The sequence below is a fragment of the Musca domestica genome, unplaced genomic scaffold, assembly GCF_030504385.1.
Source record: "Musca domestica strain aabys unplaced genomic scaffold, Musca_domestica.polishedcontigs.V.1.1 76, whole genome shotgun sequence".
Classification (NCBI taxonomy): Eukaryota; Metazoa; Arthropoda; class Insecta; order Diptera; family Muscidae; genus Musca; species Musca domestica.
In genome coordinates, this window is record NW_026712396.1 from 2947388 (window position 1) to 2966698 (window position 19311).

General features: G+C 36.2%; 1 protein-coding gene across 2 annotated transcripts in view; it reads right to left on the reverse strand.

The window, feature by feature from the left end:
- The window catches only part of LOC131806431 (GATA zinc finger domain-containing protein 14), a 44679-nt gene extending 25636 nt beyond the window's left edge, over nt 1–19043 (reverse strand). For both annotated transcript variants that reach the window (XM_059130501.1, XM_059130500.1), the window contains exon 1: nt 17610–19043. In XM_059130501.1, the coding sequence (XP_058986484.1) occupies nt 17610–19002 (1393 nt within the window). In that variant the 5' untranslated portion in view covers nt 19003–19043. The remainder of the gene's footprint in view (nt 1–17609) is intronic.
- Nucleotides 19044–19311: the final 268 nt, after the last annotated feature.

Sequence of the window (19311 nt, forward strand, 5' to 3'; positions counted from 1 at the left end):
AAAGTCTTAGACTCCTCACACCAGAATATCAGCCATAAATGAAATAAATTATGTCGTGGCGGCCAACGTGTGGGTGATTATGATGACATGATCGGCTTGAATACGAAGGAGTTTTAGTGCAGCCAGTCTAGTCTAGGCATACCAACAATAACACAAGAAAAATTAGGAAGGGGGTAGCGCAAAAAGGGTTGTGGAGAATATATGGAGAATCATTTGGCCGTCAAGTCAACACCCGATAGCAAAAATGGGTAGGAAACATTTTCCCAGTATCCTTTTAAGAGGAAAGAAGAGAGAGGAAGAGGCGAGGATAAAAAGAAGGTTTCGAAAATTAAATAAACAAATATGACAAAACCGGCTTGATAGTAAAAAGGAGAGAGATTCCTCCCTGAGCCGCTTCAGCTCGTCTATAGAGACTCCTTGGGCCTTAAGCTTTTCTATAGAAATCACCTGAGCCTTTAGCTTGCCTATAGAAAGCACCTAAACCTTCAACTTGTCTATAGAGACCTTCTGAGCCTTCAGCTTGCCTATAGAAACCACCTGAACCTTCAACTTGTCTATAGAGACCATCTGAGCCTTCAGCTCATCTTTAGAGACCACCTAACCTTCGTCAGGTCGTCTATGGAGAGAGATTTATTGGGTCGTCAGCTCGTCTATAGAGAGAGACGACTCCCTGAGCCGCTTCAGCTCGTCTATAGAGAGAGACGACTCCCTGAGCCGCTTCAGCTCGTCTATAGAGAGACGACTCCCTGAGCCGCTTCAGCTCGTCTATAGAGAGAGACAACTCCCTGAATCGCTTCAGCTCGTCTAAAGAAAGATAGAGACTGACTAAGCCGCTTCTGGTCGTCTATCTGGTCGTCTAGAGAGAGAGAGAGAGAGAGAGAGACGACTCCCTGAGCCGCTTCAGCTCGTCTATAGAGAGAGACGACTCCCTGAGCCGCTTCAGCTCGTCTATAGAGAGAGAGAGACGACACCCTGAGCCGCTTCAGCTAGTCTATCGAGAGAGAGAGAGAGACAGAGACGACTCCCTGAGCCGCTTCAGCTCGTCTATAGAGAGAGACAACTCCCTGAATCGCTTCAGCTCCTCTAAAGAAAGATAGAGACTGACTGAGCCGCTTCTGGTCGTCTATCTGGTCGTCTAGAGAGAGAGAGAGAGACGACTCCCTGAGCCGCTTCAGCTCGTCTATAGAGAGAGAGACGACTCCCTGAGCCGCTTCAGCTCGTCTATAGAGAGAGAGACGACTCCCTGAGCCGCTTCAGCTCGTCTATAGAGAGAGAGAGAAACGACTCCCTGAGCCGCTTCAGCTCGTCTATAGAGAGAGAGAGACGACTCCCTGAGCCGCTTCAGCTCGTCTATAGAGAGAGAGAGACGACTCCCTGAGCCGCTTCAGCTCGTCTATAGAGAGAGAGACGACTCCCTGAGCCGCTTCAGCTCGTCTATAGAGAGAGAGAGAGAGACGACTCCCTGAGCCGCTTCAGCTCGTCTATAGAGAGAGAGACGACTCCCTGAGCCGCTTCAGCTCGTCTATAGAGAGAGAGACGACTCCCTGAGCCGCTTCAGCTCGTCTATAGAGAGAGAGACGACTCCCTGAGCCGCTTCAGCTCGTCTATAGAGAGAGAGAACTCCCTGAGCCGCTTCAGACCGTCTATAGAGAGAGAGACGACTCCCTGAGCCGCTTCAGCTCGTCTATAGAGAGAGAGAACTCCCTGAGCCGCTTCAGACCGTCTATAGAGAGAGAGAGCCGCTTCAACTCGTCTATAGAGAGAGAGACGACTCCCTGAGCCTTCAGCTCGTCAGTAGAGAGAGATTCACTGAACCTTCAGCAAATCTACAGAGAGAGAGAGACTCACTGAGCTTGTCTTTAGAGACTCACTGGGCCTTCAGCTCGCCTATAGAGACCCGCTGGGCCTCCAGCTCGCCTATAGAGACTCGTTGAGCCTTCATCTCGTCTGCAGAGGCTCACTGGGCCTTCATCTCGTCTACAGAGACTCACTGGGCCTTCAGCACGCCTATAGAGACTCACTGGGCCTTCAGCTCACCTATAGAGCCTCGCTGGTCTTTCAGCTCGCCTATAGAGACTCGCTGAGCCGTCAGCTCGTATATAAAGTCCCTGAGCCTTCAACTCGCCTAGAAAGAGGATCTCAAGCTTGTCTGCCCTCAAATGAGCCCAACAACTTAAAATTATATAACTTTAAGTCGCTGAAGATTTTCCTTTGTAAATGGACTTAGTCAATTCTCACTTTTAGGGGAAATTGAAATTTGTCATGGATCTCTAAACTTAGTTTTAAGCAAATAATTAAGAAAAAAATTGTTTACAAACATTAAATTGTTGTTGTTGTTTTTTGTTGACAATATTTTGTTTTACAAAGGCGTACTTATATGGACATCATTCAGCTGAGGTGTCATCGAGTGATTCCCGTTTACAGCGTTTGTATTGTAATGCAGTTTGGGGAGGTGATGATGATGACTCAATGAACAGTGGGAAGCAGTTCATTTTAGGCTAAAAAAAATAAAAAAGACTTCACTAGAGGGACACTTATGAAGGGGTTTTATTTGAACTCCTCTTCAAGAGTCCCTCACTCAAGGTCTTCTTGTGGAGGGTCGTACTTGAGGCCCACAAAATGTTACTTTCTAAAGTATTTTCTTTAGCTAATTGTATGGGAAGAAGTTCATGACTTGACGTAGTAAGCACCCCACGTTGGGCGCCACGACATGAGGTGACTCAATGAACAGTAAAAACAGTGAATTTTAAAGGCCTCACTTAAGGTCTTCTTTTAGAAAATCTCACTGAAGAAGACTTTGAAAAGAGGGCCTTTAGACCTTCATATGGAAGGCCTCACTTGAGGTCTTCTTGGAAAAAATAATAAGTCCTCACTAGAGGCCTTATTATAAAGGGCCTCACTTGAGTTTTTCTAATTCATTTGAGGTCCTACTGAAAAGAAAGACCTCACTGGAGAACTACTTAAAAAGGTCTCACTCGAGTTCTCTTAATTAAAATCCTCACTAGAAGCCTTAATTGAAGTTTTCTTAGGGAGAGCCTAACTATAGGCTTTCTTATGGAGGCCTTTTTTAAAAAGCGTCATTTGTCGCTTTGTATGGTGGACCTTGCTTGTCCTTCTTATAGAATGTCTCACTTGAGGTCTTCTTATTGGTGCCTCACTAGAGGCCTTTATACGGATGGTGTTACTTGATGTTGATTTATAGAAGGCCATACTTATGGAAGGCTTCACTAGAACCTTTTTAAGAAGGGCCTTACTTGAGGTTTTCTTATAAAACAGACTTTGCAAATATGATCTCACTTGACATCCTCTTATTGGGGGCTTCACTAGAGGCCTATATACAGAGGGCGTTACCTGATGTCGATATATAGAAGGCCTCACCAGAGGTCTTCTTATCGAAGGCTTCCGTATAACCTTTTTCTAAAGGGTCTTACTTGAGGTTTTCTTTCTTAAGAGGACTTTGGAAAGAGGGTCTCACTTGAGATCTTCTTATAGCAGGTCTCATTTGAGGTCTAATTGGAAAATATAAAAAAAGACATCTGCAGAAGCCTTCTTAAAAAACGCCACAGTCGAGTTCTTCTAATTAAAGACCTCACTAGAAGGCTTCAATAAGGTCTTCTTATGGAGGACTTTTTATAGAAGGCGTCACTAGTGACCTTCTATGGTGGGCCCTGCTTGTACTTATAGCAGTCCTCACTTGAGGTCTTGTTATAGAGAGCGCCTCACTAAAGGCCTATATATGGATGGCTTTACTTGAGATCGTTTTATAGAAGGCCTCACTAGAGACCTTCTTATAGAAGGCTACTTTGAGGCCTTTTTATGAAGGGCTTTACTTGAAGTTTTCTTTCTTAAGAGGACTTTGGAAAGAGGCTCTCACTTGAGGTCTAATTGGAAAATACAAAAAAGGCCTCTGTAGAGGTCTTCTTAAAAAACGCCTCAGTCGAGTTATTCTAATTGAAGACCTCACTAGAAGCCTTAAATGTGGTATTCTTCTGGAGGCCTTTTTATAGAAGGCGTCACTAGTGACCTTCTATGGTGGATCCTACTTGTTCTTCTTATAGAAGGCCTCACTTGAGGTCTTGTTATAGGGAGCCTCACTAGAGGCCTATATATGTAAAGTTTTTTTGAGATCGCTTTATTGAAGGCCTCACTACAGACCTTCTTATAGAAGGCTACTCTAGAGGCCTTTTTATGAAGGACCTTACTAGAGGTTTTCTTTTTTAAGAGTACTTTGGAAAGAGGGTCTCACTTGGGATCTACTTATAGAAGGTCTCACTTGAGGTCTAATTGGAAAATATAAAAAAAAGAAATCTGCAGAAGCCTTCTTAAAAAACACCTCACTCGAATTTCTCTAATTAAAGACCTCACTAGAAGGCTTCAATGAGGTCTTCTTATGGAGACCTTTTTATAGAAGGCATCACTAGCGGCTTTCTATGGTGGGCCTTGCTTGTTCTTCTTATAGAAGGCGTTACTTGAGGTTTTGTTATAGGGGGGCTCACCAGAGGCCTATATATGGAGAGCTTTACTTGAGATCCTTTTATAGAAGGCCTCACTAGAGACCTTCTTATAGAAGGCTACTCTTGAGGCCTTTTTATGAAGGGTCTTACTTGAGGTTTTCTTTCTAAAGAGTACTTTGGAAAGTGGGTCTCAATTGGGATCTACTTATAGAAGGTCTCACTTGAGATCTAATTGGAAAATTCAAAAAGGCCTCTGTAGAAGCCATCTGAAAAAACACCTCAATCCAATTTCTCTAATTAAAGACCTCACTAGAAGGCTTCAATGAGGTCTTCTTATGGAGGCTTTTTTGGAGGCCTTACTAGTGACCTTATACTGAGGGCATTGCTTGTTCTTCTCATAGAAGGCCTCACTTGAGGTCTTGTATGGAGGGCCTTATTTATGTCTTTTTTTTTAAGGATATCTTTAGTAACCTTCTCATAGATGGCGACTTTACAGAGATCTTACTTGAGGTTTTCTTATAGAAGGCTTAATTAGTGGACCCTTATGGAGGGTCAAGGGTAATATAGCGTTCAAAGAAAGGGAAAATTTCTTCCTTCCGGTCCTTCGACTAGAAATTTTTTGTATGGAGGGCCTTACTTTATGTCTTTTTTAAAAAGGATATCTTTAGTGAACCTTCTCATAGAAGGCTACTTTATAGAGGCCTTACTTGAGGTTTTCTTATAAGAGGCTTAATTAGTGGACACTTATGGAAGACCTCTCTTGAGTTCTTGTAAGGTAATATAGCGATCAAAGAAAGGGGATAATTCCTTCCTTCTGGTCCTTCGACTAAAAATTTTTTGTATAAGAATTTTTTTATAGAAGGCCTAGTGGCATCTTATGAAGGGCTTCGCATGAGTTCTTGTTACAGAAGCCCTCACTAATTATAATAAAGAAATGAACCCATTTCAGGCTTCTTACCCCATAAGAGGTCTCCTGGCGTAGGAGACCTTTTAGGATTTATTGCAGGTTTCCTTATGGAAAAATACTTCTAAATTCCGTTCCAACTTTTTGTTCCCACTGTAACCACTTACACTTGTCGCGCTTTGCTTGACAAATCGGCAGACGAGGTTGAGTAATAATCCCAATGCGATGAAGTCATACCGTATTTGGTTGAGACCCCTTTCTTGCCTTCCCTCGCTCACTCCCCTCCCTTGCTTCAAGTACTTGAGCGAACAATTTGCAAAACTTTATTTTTCATTTATTTACGACAGAGGAATACTTCTGAAAAGGCACTTAAGTGCTGTGAATGCATTAAATGCATATTCACATATTTATATGTATATATGGAAATATATGTGTGTATGTATGTAATCTACATGTGTGTGTGTGTGAGTATAAGTAATGAGCATGTGCGCCTAAAAATACGAAGAAAGACGACCCTTTGTTCAAAGTGCAAACGCAAAAAAAAAAACAAAATTTGCAAATTTTTTAAAAAAATATGCGTGGGTGTCGTCAGCTGGCTATGAATCATTTAAGAGATAATGTGTGGGCAATTTTTTTTTTACTGATTATCTGTGGAATATGAATAGAATTATGAAAAAATTGTTGAAGAGATGAATAGATGGAATTGGGTCCATTTAGATGACTTCTGTGCCAAAAAAAACTCCATTTGATATTTATACCCTCAGCCATACTGCTAGAGAGGGTATACAGGGTGAGATGAAAAAACTGCAAACAACTTCAGACTGCTGTCATTTCTAAGCCACTCGTCCGACAGCTATTAAACATATTCCAGTAACAGCTCATTATATTGTTTACAAGCGTAAAAAAGCATTTTGGTGAGAATTCTCTTGAGTTATTCGTGATGTAATTAAAGCGGGATAGTGTGATTTCTTTTGGAAAACCAAAAGTGGCTATCGTTAGAGAATAAATTCTTTGCGTCTCGTACCATCGCTTGTTACCGTAATACTGGTAGCGTTGCCCGACGTCAAGGGAGGTGGACGGAAAAAACAGCAACATCAGCAGAAATGGTTCGAAAAGTAAAGAAGCGGCCGCGACGCAGTGGCCGAAAAATGGCTCCTGAGCTGAACATAGCGCAATATTCCATACGGCAAATATTGAAAAAATGAGTTCGGGGTAAAGTCATTGAAATTCGCAAAAAGTGCAAGAACTTACACCGCAACAGAAAGAAAATAGACTCAGACTCAAAAGAGCTAAAGAGTTGCTTCGTTTGGTCGAAAGTGGTGAACTGCCGAATTTGGTTTTTTTCCGATGAGAAAACATTCGTTGTCCAGCAGTTTGTAAAAAACAAAATGATCGTGTTTACTTGCCAAAGGGGTCAGCTGAAAATGTGTACCTTCTGTTGGCCACCAGAACTCAAGCGCCGGTCATGGTGTGTGCCGCCATAACAGCCGATGCTCTCGCTCTCCAGTCGTATTAATCGACCGTGGCATCAGAATAAATGCCGAATTTTTATCTTGAAAATATTCTGGAGGGTGTATTAAAGCCTTGGGCATGCAAATGTTTTGGCCGCAGACCTTGGACATTCCAACAGGACTTAGCACCATCGCACTCAGCACGCACCACCCAAGAATGATTACAAAATGAGGTTCCTCGCTTCATTTCCAGCGCACAATGGCCACCAAAATCTCCGGATATCAATCCGATGAACTATTGTGTCTGGAGTATTTTGGAAAGCAAGGTTGCCACTAAAAAATACCAAAGTGTCGATCACCTCAAGCAATCGCTTCGCCGGGAATGGGCCAAAATACCGTAGAGCAACATTCGGGCAGTGTGTGACGGTTTCATTGGTCGATTGAAGGCCATAATTCGTGCCAAAGGTGATCAATTTGAACAAATCTAAACTTATTCCAAAATTTAATGCTATTTCCGATATTTTTTGCTTTCAGTCAATTGAAATTAAAAAAAAAATTAAAAATTATGGGATTCGACTTTGTTGCAGTTTTTTTTCTCACTCTGTATACGGAGATTTTTTTCCTGATAAGAGAGCAAAATGGATTATAAATAAGAGTGCCCTCTTAGGGGGTACCATATACAAAAAAAACCTTAAAGATTTCCTCTCTTAAAAGGTACCTCAAGAAGTTTCCCCATACATAGGAAGACCCTGCCCCCTCACCCCTCCTAGGTTACCCTTTCTCCCAGTCAATATCCCAAATTTGTAAAAATTTACATGAAAAGTTTCGGAAAATAAGTTTTTTTACAACTAACACCATCTGCCCTCTCCCTCTCGTCATCATCATCATAATTATCTTTCGAACATTAAAAACTACCAGCGTCTTTTCCGAATATGCGAAGCAAACATATGACGGCAAAATTGCAAAATATTTTCCATGTGTGTTAATGAAATAATCAGTTCGTGGCGTTATATAGCGGAGCTAATGTAACACAAAAAAATGTTAACTTAGGGGGGAGGGGTATAAGCCAGACCTTTAAAATATCATTTTTTTTTCTTTCGACTTTCCTAGTTAATTGTCGAGCATAAATTAAGTCATATAATTATTCATTGTCTAATGAAATTCCTTCATTCATTCGCTCAGTCAGTCAGAGCGTCCGTCCAGCAGTTCGTCATTCATTGCTGTTGATGAATTTGAATAGAAATTAAGATCTCGAGCCACACCATATTCATAGAGACATAGTTGTGAACTAATTTTTTTTTCATTTCATGTTAATTAATATTTTTGCTCTTCCTTATTTCTGGTTGCTGTTCGTCATTAATTATTTCATCTATGAGAGTGAAGAATGATGAAGAAATGCCATTCATTGGAGGAGCTTTTCTTTGTTGAAATTTTCATTTCATTTAGAATTGGTTTTTGGAAGGGAGGAATCAAGACAATCTCCTCTTCAATTAAAAAAAATGTTCAAATTTATCTACTTTTTAAGCAATTGAATAATTTTCCGATATCTCTGGTATTTGATAAGGTATAACCATAAAGATTAGATTTTGTTCGTTTTAAACCAAATTCAATAAATAGGTCCGACAAAAAGTTGTAAGACTTTAAAATTAAAACGAAAAGTAAATTGAGTTGCTTTATTTTTTGGGTAATTTATTAATTTTCCGATATCTCTGGTATTTGATAAGGTATTCCTGTAAAACTTGTTGATTATGAAGCCAAGATATTCCTCTTTCAATATGAAATTATTTCGGGTAAATTGTTCAATTAGATCGAAAGATATACACCTTGAAAAAAAATGTAATTTTTAAATTTTTGGATATTTTGTTGTTTTGATATTTGAGCTACATCCACATAATTGATTTGAGAGTGAAGATAGGCCTTCCTTTTATCTAAAATGATTTTATTTTAAGTGAATAAATATGTCGGACAAGAAGTTATGAGTATTTAAAATTGAAATGAGAAATAAGTTGATTTTCTTTCAATTTTGGGTAATTGATTCATTTTCCGATATCTCTGGTATTCGGTGAGGTATAACCATAAAAATTGCTAATTATGAAGGTAAGATATTACTCTTTCAAAATCGATTTACTTCGGGAAAATTGTTCAATTAGATCGAAAGTTATACACCTTGAAAAATACCCGTAAATAAGAAATGTTATTTTTACATTTTTGGGTATTTTGTAATTTAGGCGATATCTGTGGTATTAGGTGAGTTACAACCACATAATTGATTTGAGAATGAAGACAGTCCATCCTTTTCATAAAATAATTTATTTTTAGCTGAATAAATATGACGGGAGAAAAGTTATAATTCTTTAAAATTGAAACGAAAAGTAAATTGGGTTTCTTTATTTTTTTTGGTAGTTGGTTCAATGCCCGATATCTCTGGTATTTGATAAGGTACAAACATAAAACTTGCTAATTATAAACGTAAGATATTCTTCTTTCTAAATTAAATTATTTCCGGTGAATAAATTAATTAAATTGAAAGATATACGCCTTGAAAAATACCCGTAAATTAGAAATGTAATTTTTACATTTTTAAGTATCTTTGGTATTTGGTGAGTTACATTCACATTATTGATATGAGAATAAAGATAGGCCTTCCTTTTATCTAAAATAATTTTATTTTAGGTGAATAAATTTGTCGGAACAAAAGTTAAAAGTCTTTAAAAGTGAAACGAAAGTAAATTGGATTTCTTTACATTTTGGGTAATTGAGTCATTTTCCGATATCTCTGGCATTTGACAAGGTATACCTATTAAACTTGTTGATTATGAGGCTAAGATATTCCTCTTTCGATATCAAATTATTTTCGGGAAATTGTTCAATTAGATCGTAAGATATACACATTGAAAAATACCCGTAAATTAAAAATGTAATTTTTAAATTTTTGGGCATTTTGTAATTTAACCGATATCTCTGGTATTTGGTGATCAACATCCACATAATTGATGTGAGAATGAAGATAGGCTTTCCCTTTCCTAAAATAATTTTATTTTAGGTGAATAAATATGTCGGATCAAATGTTATAAGTACTTCAAATTGAAATGAAAAATAAATTGATTTTCTTTCCATTTTGGGTAATTGATTAATTTTCCGATATCTCGGGTATTTGACAAGCTATAGCCATAAAACTGGGTAATTATAGAGATAAGATATTCGTCTTTCTAAACTAAATTATTTCCGGTGAATAAATTAATTAAATCGAAAGATACACACATTGAAAAATACCCGTAAATAAGAAATGTTATTTTTACATTTTTGGGTATTTTGTAATTTAGGCGATATCTCTGGTATTTGGTGAGTTACATCCACATAATTGATATGAGAATGAAGATAGGCTTTCCTTTTCCTAAGATAAATTTATTTTAGCTGAATAGATATGTCGGAACAAAAGTTATAAGTATTTAAAATTGAAATGAGAAATGAAATGATTTTCTTTCCATTTTGGGTAATAGATTCATTTTCCGATATCTCTGGTATTCGGTGAGGTATAACTATAAAAATTTCTAATTATGAAGGCAAGATATTACTCTTTCAAAATCGATTTACTTCGGGAAAATTGTTGAATTAGATCGAAAGATATACACCTTGAAAAATACCCCTAAATTAGAAATGTAATTTTTAAATTTTTGGGTATTTTGTTATTTAGCCGATAACTCTGGTATTTGGTGAGTTACATCCACATAATTGATTTGAGAGTGAAGATAGGCCTTCCTTTTCATAAAATAATTTAATTTTAGCTGAATAAATATGTCGGACAAAAAGTTAAAAGTCTTAAAAACAACAACGAAAAATAAATCTCTGTTACTTTTTGAGTAATTGGTTAATTTTCCGATATCTCTGGTATTCGGTAACTCCGGTAACCATAAAACTTGTTACTTATAAAGATAAGGTACTCTTCATTCTAAATCAAATTATTTCCGGTAAATAGGTCAATTAGACCGAAAGATATACACCTTGAAAAATATCGGCTCAAGAAAAAAGTATTTTTTAAATTTTGGATATTTTGTAATTTAGACGATATTTGGTGTATTTGATAAGCTACATCAACAAAATTGCTTTCGGGGCTAAGATAAACATCCCTTCTTTTTAAATAAACCCAGTTTAGGCAGAAAAAATGAGAACTTCGAGGAGTTATACGTCTTAAAAACCAAAACGATTTTCTTTATTTTTTGGCTAATTGCTTAAAATTCCCATATATCTGGTATTTTATAAGCTATAACCATAAAACTTGTCGAGAACAAAGATCAGATGTTCTTGCTTCTAAATAAATTTATTTCGCATAAATAGGTCAAGTAGAATTAGAGATATATGGATTGCAATATATTGAAGGGGTAAAAGTGACATGACCACATTTTTGGGTATTTTATAATTTAGACGATATCTTTTGTATTTGATAAGCTACATCAACAAAATTGCTATCGGTAGGAAGATTAACATCCCTTCTTCTAAAATAAATTTAGTTTAAGCAGAGAAAAAAGAAAAAGCAGAGAACTGAGAGGAGTTACACGTCTTTAGAACCAAAACGAAAAATTAATAGATTTTCTTTACTTTTGGGGTAATTGGTTAAATTTCCTATATCTCTGGTATTTGATAAAATATACCTATAAAACTTGTTGATAACAAAAATAAGGCGTCCCTCTTTCCAAATTAATTTATTTCGTATAAATACTTCAATTAGAATAAGAGATATGTGGCTTGTAGTATACTTGCTAAGTACAAGTGCTATTTTCACATTTTTCGGTTACTGTGTAAATTTGGCGATATCTCAGGTATTTGGTTAGCTACATCAACGTAATTGACATCATTTTAAAGGTAGGCTCCCCTGTTTCTAACATAAAGTGGTTTAAGAGCGGAGATAACAATCCAAAGAAGAGCTATGTGACTTATAAGTTACAACAACAAAATAGTTTTTTTGGGTATTTTGTTAACTTTCTTTTATCTTTGGGATGTCACCAGTTATAAATACAAAATTTGTCAAATATATAGCTAAGACATTTTTCTTTCCAAAACAATTTATATGATATAAATAGTTCATCTAGAATCAGAGATATGAGGCCTGTAACATACTTGAAGAAAACAAATACTATTTTCACATTTTTTGGGTATTTGGTAATTTTGCCGATATCTCCGGTATTTCGTAAGTTACATCCACATATTTGACATCATTTTGAAGGTAGGCTTCCCTTTTCCTAAAATAAACTTATTTAAGGGGAGAGAAAAAAATAAAAAGAAAAGTTATGAGCCTTATAATTGGCAACAAAAAATAAATTGGATTTCTATAATTTTGGGTAATTTGTTAAGTTTCCCATATCTCGGGCATTTTACGAGTTATAAGTACAGAACTTGTCAAATATATAGTAAAGGTGTTCTTCTTTCTAAAATAATTTGTTATGTTATAATGGGTAAATAGGCCAACTAGCATTAGAGATATGTGGCTTGTAATACACTTACTGAGTGAAGATGCTATTTTTGCATTTTTTGCGTATTTAATAATTTTGGCCATATCTCGGGTATATGGTAAGCTACATTACATAATTGATATCAATTTGAAGCTAGGCTCCCCCATAACTTACATAAGTTTAGTTTGAGTGGAAGAAAAAAGCCAATCGAAAAGTTATGAGTCTTTTAAACAGCAACGAAAAATGGATGGGAGTTTTCAAATTTTTGCGTAATTTGTTAATTTTCCGATATCTCGGGTATTTGTCTAGATAAATTCATAACACTTGTTGAATATAACGATAAGATGTTCTTCGTTATAAATCTAATAATTTTAAATCAATATCTTGCTGAAAATGATGTGATACACCTCTTGAAAAAGGTTGCTATGCAAAAATGTTATTTTCCCAACATTTTCGGATTTTTGTAAATTGACAATATCTCTGGTATTTGATGAGATACAGTTACAAATTATACCTTAATTTAAATGTCGGAAGTATTACTACGAAGATCTGTTAAAATAAATTATATAAAAGTGTTAGAAATGAAATGTATGTTTCTTAGAAAGTAGCAACAATACAAATATGAGATTTTTTGGAGACTTTTTCAAATTTTACCATATCTCTGGTATTTGTTGAGATATCTTCATAATTTTTATATCATTTTCCACAACAGTTTTAATTTTTTAATAATCAAACCAAGAAATTAAAAGTCTGAAGCCTTTTTTTATTTCCTCTTCCATTTGTAATGCAAATGTTAAATATCTCAAAGTTATTGCGTTTTATTACCCAATTTGTTGTAGATTGCTTTTGTAAATTCCACCCAGCATATGTATTTCCGAACATTGTATTCCGTTATTTTTTCGAGTTGTTTTTTTTTTATTGTTAACATAAAATATTCATCAGTGTGCTTGTTTTTTTTACAAAAATTGTTGCAATACACTTTGTGTGTTTTTATTATTGTTTTGTGTTTTCTGGGCTCCGCCACTACCTTCGTTGGTACATCGCAGCTAATTTTAACATAACAATTGGAATCGAGTTTACACTAACATGGCTAATTGGTGGCTCACTCGGCAACGGCAAAACTTGTGTAACATTTTAGTTGTTGTTGCCATTGTTGTTTGGCTATTGCAAATGCAAACACAAATATTAATCGATCGATCGCTCGCTCGCTCGTCCATTCCATCATCGATCAGAGGTTATTTTACAACGAAATTGTATGCGTTCCGTAAACATAAACACCAAAAAAAAAACATTTGAATTTGGAATTCCCCCCAAACGCTGCGTCAATATTCAGAGTGGGTACTTTAGTTGATCAGATAGCCAGCTAGTCCGGCAGCCAGGCAGTCGCGTGTTATTTCACAGTCAATATTCCGAGGTAAAAATTTATTTTGTTTATTTTATGTGCTAATAGCCAAAGCAATCGACTGTGGATAATGTTGATGATGATGGCGATGAGTATCGGACGGAGTACTAGGTTGGCCAATCCGATAGCTGATAATCGGAATGATTTCACACATGGGCATGAAAATTAAATAAGTTTTTAGGTTTTTTTTTTTTTCAAAACAAAATAAACATTTGAAAAAAACGGCTTTGTCACATTCCATGTGGGGAATTTAGTTCCGGAGACTTGAGTTAGGGTAAGGCGTAATTACAAGAGAGGTGGAAATTTGGTAGGGAATTTGGAATTTGAAATATGATGGCCGTAAGGTTCGAGAAAGGTATAAGTATTTTGGAACCTGACTTCCAGGCCAATATTAAATCCCTTTTCCTCGTTTCTTTTTACGAACCTTGTATTTCTTTATCCTCACTTCAAAAAATTTAAATCTCTAGTCTTTTTGTTTTAATTCACTTTACGTTTCACTGACTCAGAATGGTGACTAAATGAATGCTGGATTTACTCAAATCTGCATCTTGCAGTGTTAAATTCCAAAATCCAGAACGACGATAGGGTAAATGTTTAAGAAGCACGTTTTGCAATTGAGATATTTAAAGAATTAAAATCTCTGTAACATGCTAAGAACATAAAACCAAAGGGGGAGAAGAAAAAGAAGAAAAAAAGGCTGATAAAAAGTGAATCACAGAAAACTTTAGGGGAAATGTTAGTAACAATGGGGTTTCACGAGGGAGTTATGTTGAGAATCGATTGAATCTACTTTTGAAAGATTTTGAGATAAAGCATTTGAACCAATTTTGGAAGATTGTTCCAGGTCTATGCTGGAAAAACTGCAAGTTTTTGAGACTACAATGAAAATAAATCGCAATTCAAATACTCTTTGGGTAATCTGTGAATTTTCCGATAACTCTGGAGTTTTTTCAGTTAAGGATGCAAATCTTGTTAATTATATAGATAAGATGTTCGTCTTTCAAAAAAAATTATTTCAGCTAAATAGGCCAACTAGGATTAGAGATATGTGACCTGTTGCATACTTGCTCAGAGAAATGAGATTTCTTTCCTTATTGCGTAAGTTGTTCAATTTCCGATATCTCTGGGGTTTTAGAAGTTATAGCTACAAAACTTGTCAATTATATAGATAAGGTGTTCTTCTTTCTAAAATAATTTATTTCAGGTAAATAGGTCATCTAGGATTAGAGATATGTGACCTGTAATATACTCGCCAAGTCCATGTGATATTTTTTTTTGCGTACTTTGTAATTTAGTCGATATCTCGGGCATTTGGTTAGCTACATTATGAAAATTGATATCAGAGGAAAATTAAGCATCCATATTTCCGAAATAAACTTATTTAGACTAGAAAAAACCAACCAAAAAAGTTGTGAGCGTTTTAAATTACAACGAAAATATAAATCGGATTTTTTTATCATTTGCGTAAGTTGTTAATTTTCCGATATCTCGGGGGGTTTGAGCAGTTAGAAGCTACAAAACTTGTCAATTATATAGATAAGATCATCCTCTTTCCATAACAATTTATTTCAGGAAAATAGGGCAACTAGAAGTAGAGATATGTGGCTTGAAATACACTTACTTATTTCAAGTGTAATTTTTACATTTTTTGCGTCTTTGTAATTTAGCCGATATTTCCGGTATTTGCTTAGCTACATCAACAAAATTGATATTAATTTGGATGTAGGCTTCCCTATTTCTAAAATAAAAATGTTTGAAGTGGAAAAAAAGTACCAAAAGAAAAGTTATGAGCATTTTAAATTACAACGAAAAATAGGTCTCATTTCTCTATTTTTCCGTATGTTGTTAATTTTTCGATATCTCTGGAATTTCACCAGTTATAGCTACAAAACTTGTTAATTACATATATATAAGATGTTCTTCATTCTAAAATAATTTACTTCAGGTAAATAGGCTAACTAGCATTAGAGATATGTGATCTGTTACATACTTGCTGAGATAAATGAGATTCCTTTACTTATTGTGCAAGTTTTTCAATTTCCGATATCTCTGGGGTTTGAGCAGTTATAGCTCCAAAACTTGTCAATTATATAGATAAGGTGTTCCTCTTCTCAAAACAATTTATTTCGGTTAGATACCCCCATTATAATTACAGATATGGGGCTTGCAATACACTTACTGATTACAAGTGTTATTTTCACATTTCTTGCGTACTGTGTAATTTGGACGATATCTCGGGTATTTGGTAAGCTACATCAAAAAAATTGATATCAGTTTAAAGATATGTTTCCCAATTTCTAAAATAAATTTATTTTAACTAAAGAAATCAATCAAAAGAAAAGTTATAAGCATTTTAACTTACAACGAAAAATAGATCGCAATTCTCTACTTTTGGGTAAGCTGTTAATTTTCCGATATCTCTGGAATTTCACCAGTTTTAGCTACAAAACTTGCCAATGATATAGATAATATGTTCTTCTTTCTAAAATAATTTATTTCAGGTAAATAGGCCAACTAGGATAAGAGATATGTGGCTTGCAATACACTCGTTGAGTACAAGTGCTATTTTCCTATTTCTTGCGTACTTTGTAATTTAGTCAATATCTCGAGTACTTGGTTAGCTACATCAACAAAATTGACACAGGTTTAAAGATAGGCTTTCTACTTCATGAAAGAAAAACAGTTTCACCTAAAAACCGAGCGGAAGAAAAACTACAAATCTTTTAGTCACAACGAAAAAGAAAATCGAAGTTCTCCACTTTTTGGGTAAGTCGTTAATTTTCCGATATCTCTGAAGTTGTGCCAGCTATAGCTGCGAAACTTGACAACTATATATAGATAAGATGTTCCTCTTCCCAAAATAAATTATGTCGGGTAAATTAGCCAACTAGACTCAGATATATGTATCTTGCAATCTATTTACTGAATACAAGTGCAATTTTTACATTTTTTGAGTATTTGTAATTTTTGCTGATATCTCGGGTATTTGGAGGGCTACATCAACAAAATTAATATCAGTTTAAAAATAGGCTTCCCATATTATGAAATAAAACTAGTTTTATAAAAAAAACCGAGCAGAGGAAAAAACTGCAAGGCTTTGAAATTAAAACGAAAAAGAGAATAGGATTTCTCTACTTTTTGGGTAAGTTGTTTAATTTCCGATATCTCTGAGGTTTTAATAGGTATGACCTCAAAACTTTTCGATTATAGAGATAAGCTGTTCTTCTTCCTGAAATAATTTATTTCTCATAAATAGGCCAACTAAAAATTAGAGAAAATTCCCCGCTAATATACTTGATGAGCCCAAGTGTATTTTTTCAATTTTTGGGCATGGCAAAAATTCTGGCATTTGGTAAGTTAAGCGAAACTAACTTTATCACTCATTACTTGGTAATGAAAAAAAAAAATTCTCGTAACCCTTTATTTAGTGACCGACATTTTACTTTACATTTTTTGTGACTCCTTACTTGGTAATCAGTTCGACACGTAATTCCTCCCTCACTAATTGATAATTGGACAGATAAATGATTTCTCTCGTAATCTTTCAATAAAACCCCCTACATTTTGGTGACTCCTTACTGGTAAGTAGATAGGCACGTCATTTCTCCTTTTCGCATTACATGGTAATGAGTTAAATAAAATAATTATCTCGTAATCGTAATAAATAACAGTACATCCTTTGTGACTCCTTACTTGGTAATTAAATAGACTCGCCTTGTCTCCATTACTCATTACCTGGTAATCGGATAAGACAGTTTTCTCTTGATTTTTCGCTGAAATACGGTTTATTTCATAGCTTCCTCACCCATTACTATGTAGTTGGATAACTCATTACTTTTCCACTTACTGTTAGCGCAAAAAATACTTAGATTACATTACTTCGTAATGGCTAACTGCCCGTTTCTGCGATTACCATTCGAAAAACTACATAAAAAAGTGTGCAATACTAACCGAACCATTCCTCGCTTAATACTGGCTTATTTTCCTTACAGCTACTGCTACCACCACCGTTATTGTTATTATTGCTGCTGCTATTCTCATTTGGTTGATTGTAGAAATTCTTGAGGCCAAAGAGATAGCTCTGCCTTAGCTTATCGCGATAGCTAGGAACATTATTGGATGAATTTAACGGCGAATCGACATCATCTCTTTGGTCTTCAGTGTGGCGGGGGGAGGAGGACGAGCAGGATTTGTTGGTAGACTGAGAATGCTGCTGATTTAGACGAATACTGTTGCGATAAAGCTTCCTGGCGGAGCGTAAAAAACTCAAGAGCCGTGTTGAATCATTTGCTGTTGCTGGCGTTGGGGATTTGCGTTGACTGCCATAGGCTGAGGAGTTAATACTGAAACCTCCACCTCCGTTGACCAGAAATATTGAGGTGCCTCCGGATATTGTCTTGGGTGAGGATTTGCGATTATTGATGTGGTTGTTGTTCTTGACTCCACTTTGTGGGCTGGTGTTTAGTATCGCCCCCGCTGGGGCTTTGATTTTGTTGGCGGAGAAATTGTAAAATTCCTTGAGATTGAATTTCTGATTTCCGTTGGAGTGGAATGTGCAAGAATTGAGACTATTGGAGGCTGTTAAGAGTTTATGGACTCCTGTTCGGGGTCTTTGTTCTATTTCGTCCTGACCATTGATTTGTTTCTTCTTTTGCTGTAATTCTTTGTCGGTCACCGAACTGGCACTCCGTTGGAGTTTTACTCGATGTTGTGCTGCTGGTTTTTTCGTACCCTCATCCCCTGTCCTCCGAGGCCCGTTGTGTAGGGAAATCGGTGATGCTGGAATGCCACCATTCAGCAGTGACTGCTTACACCAATAGACTTTGTTGCTGCCAAAATAATATCGACGACGATTATCATTTTTGGGGGTTCGAGGCCGTTTTGCACGATTATTTGGGCTGACGGATGTTAAGTTGCGAGAATTGAGTGTTGAGATAATGGATCCCGCCGCCGAGGAGGAGGAAGAGGAATCACTGCCCGATTTCTTTAATTGTGGGACAAGTGTTCGTACTTCCTCATATTGAAAATTACTCGACTCGGAACGATCTTTGGCACTTCCATGGGAGGTGGTGGTTAGGTTTGGTGTCGTGGTCGTACTACTGGCACTGGAGCTGTTATCCTTCTCGTCGTCTTCCTGCTCCGGGGTAATGTTTCGACTTTCCACCAATGTATCGGCTGTGCTTGATGAAAATATTGTCGGGGTTGTTGCTTCGTCGGAAGATGGTGATGTTGTTGTTCCTGCAAGATTTGAGGAGGTTGTTGATGACGATGCCGTTGTTGAGGTTAGAAATGAATTGGATTGTATGAAGACGCCATCACAGGTTATTCTGATCGTAGTCACCATTGTTTTTAGTGCAGAACATATTTGTTGTGGATTATTTCGAAATTTTCAGATTAATTTTTGTTTCTATTTTGAAAGGGGCGAAGATAGGCAAGGTTGTTAAAGAGATTTTTCTCAAAACTCCAAGAGATACGGACCAAAAATACCACCAGCAAATTAATTTTTTAAATCAAAATAAATTCCGAATTCTAATTTTTTAAATTTTTTTTTTTTTTTTCTAAAAACTCCAAGAGATGCGAACCGAAAAAAAATAACCAACAAATACCATTTGAAACCAATAAAAATTCCAAGATCATCATCATCGAAAAAATC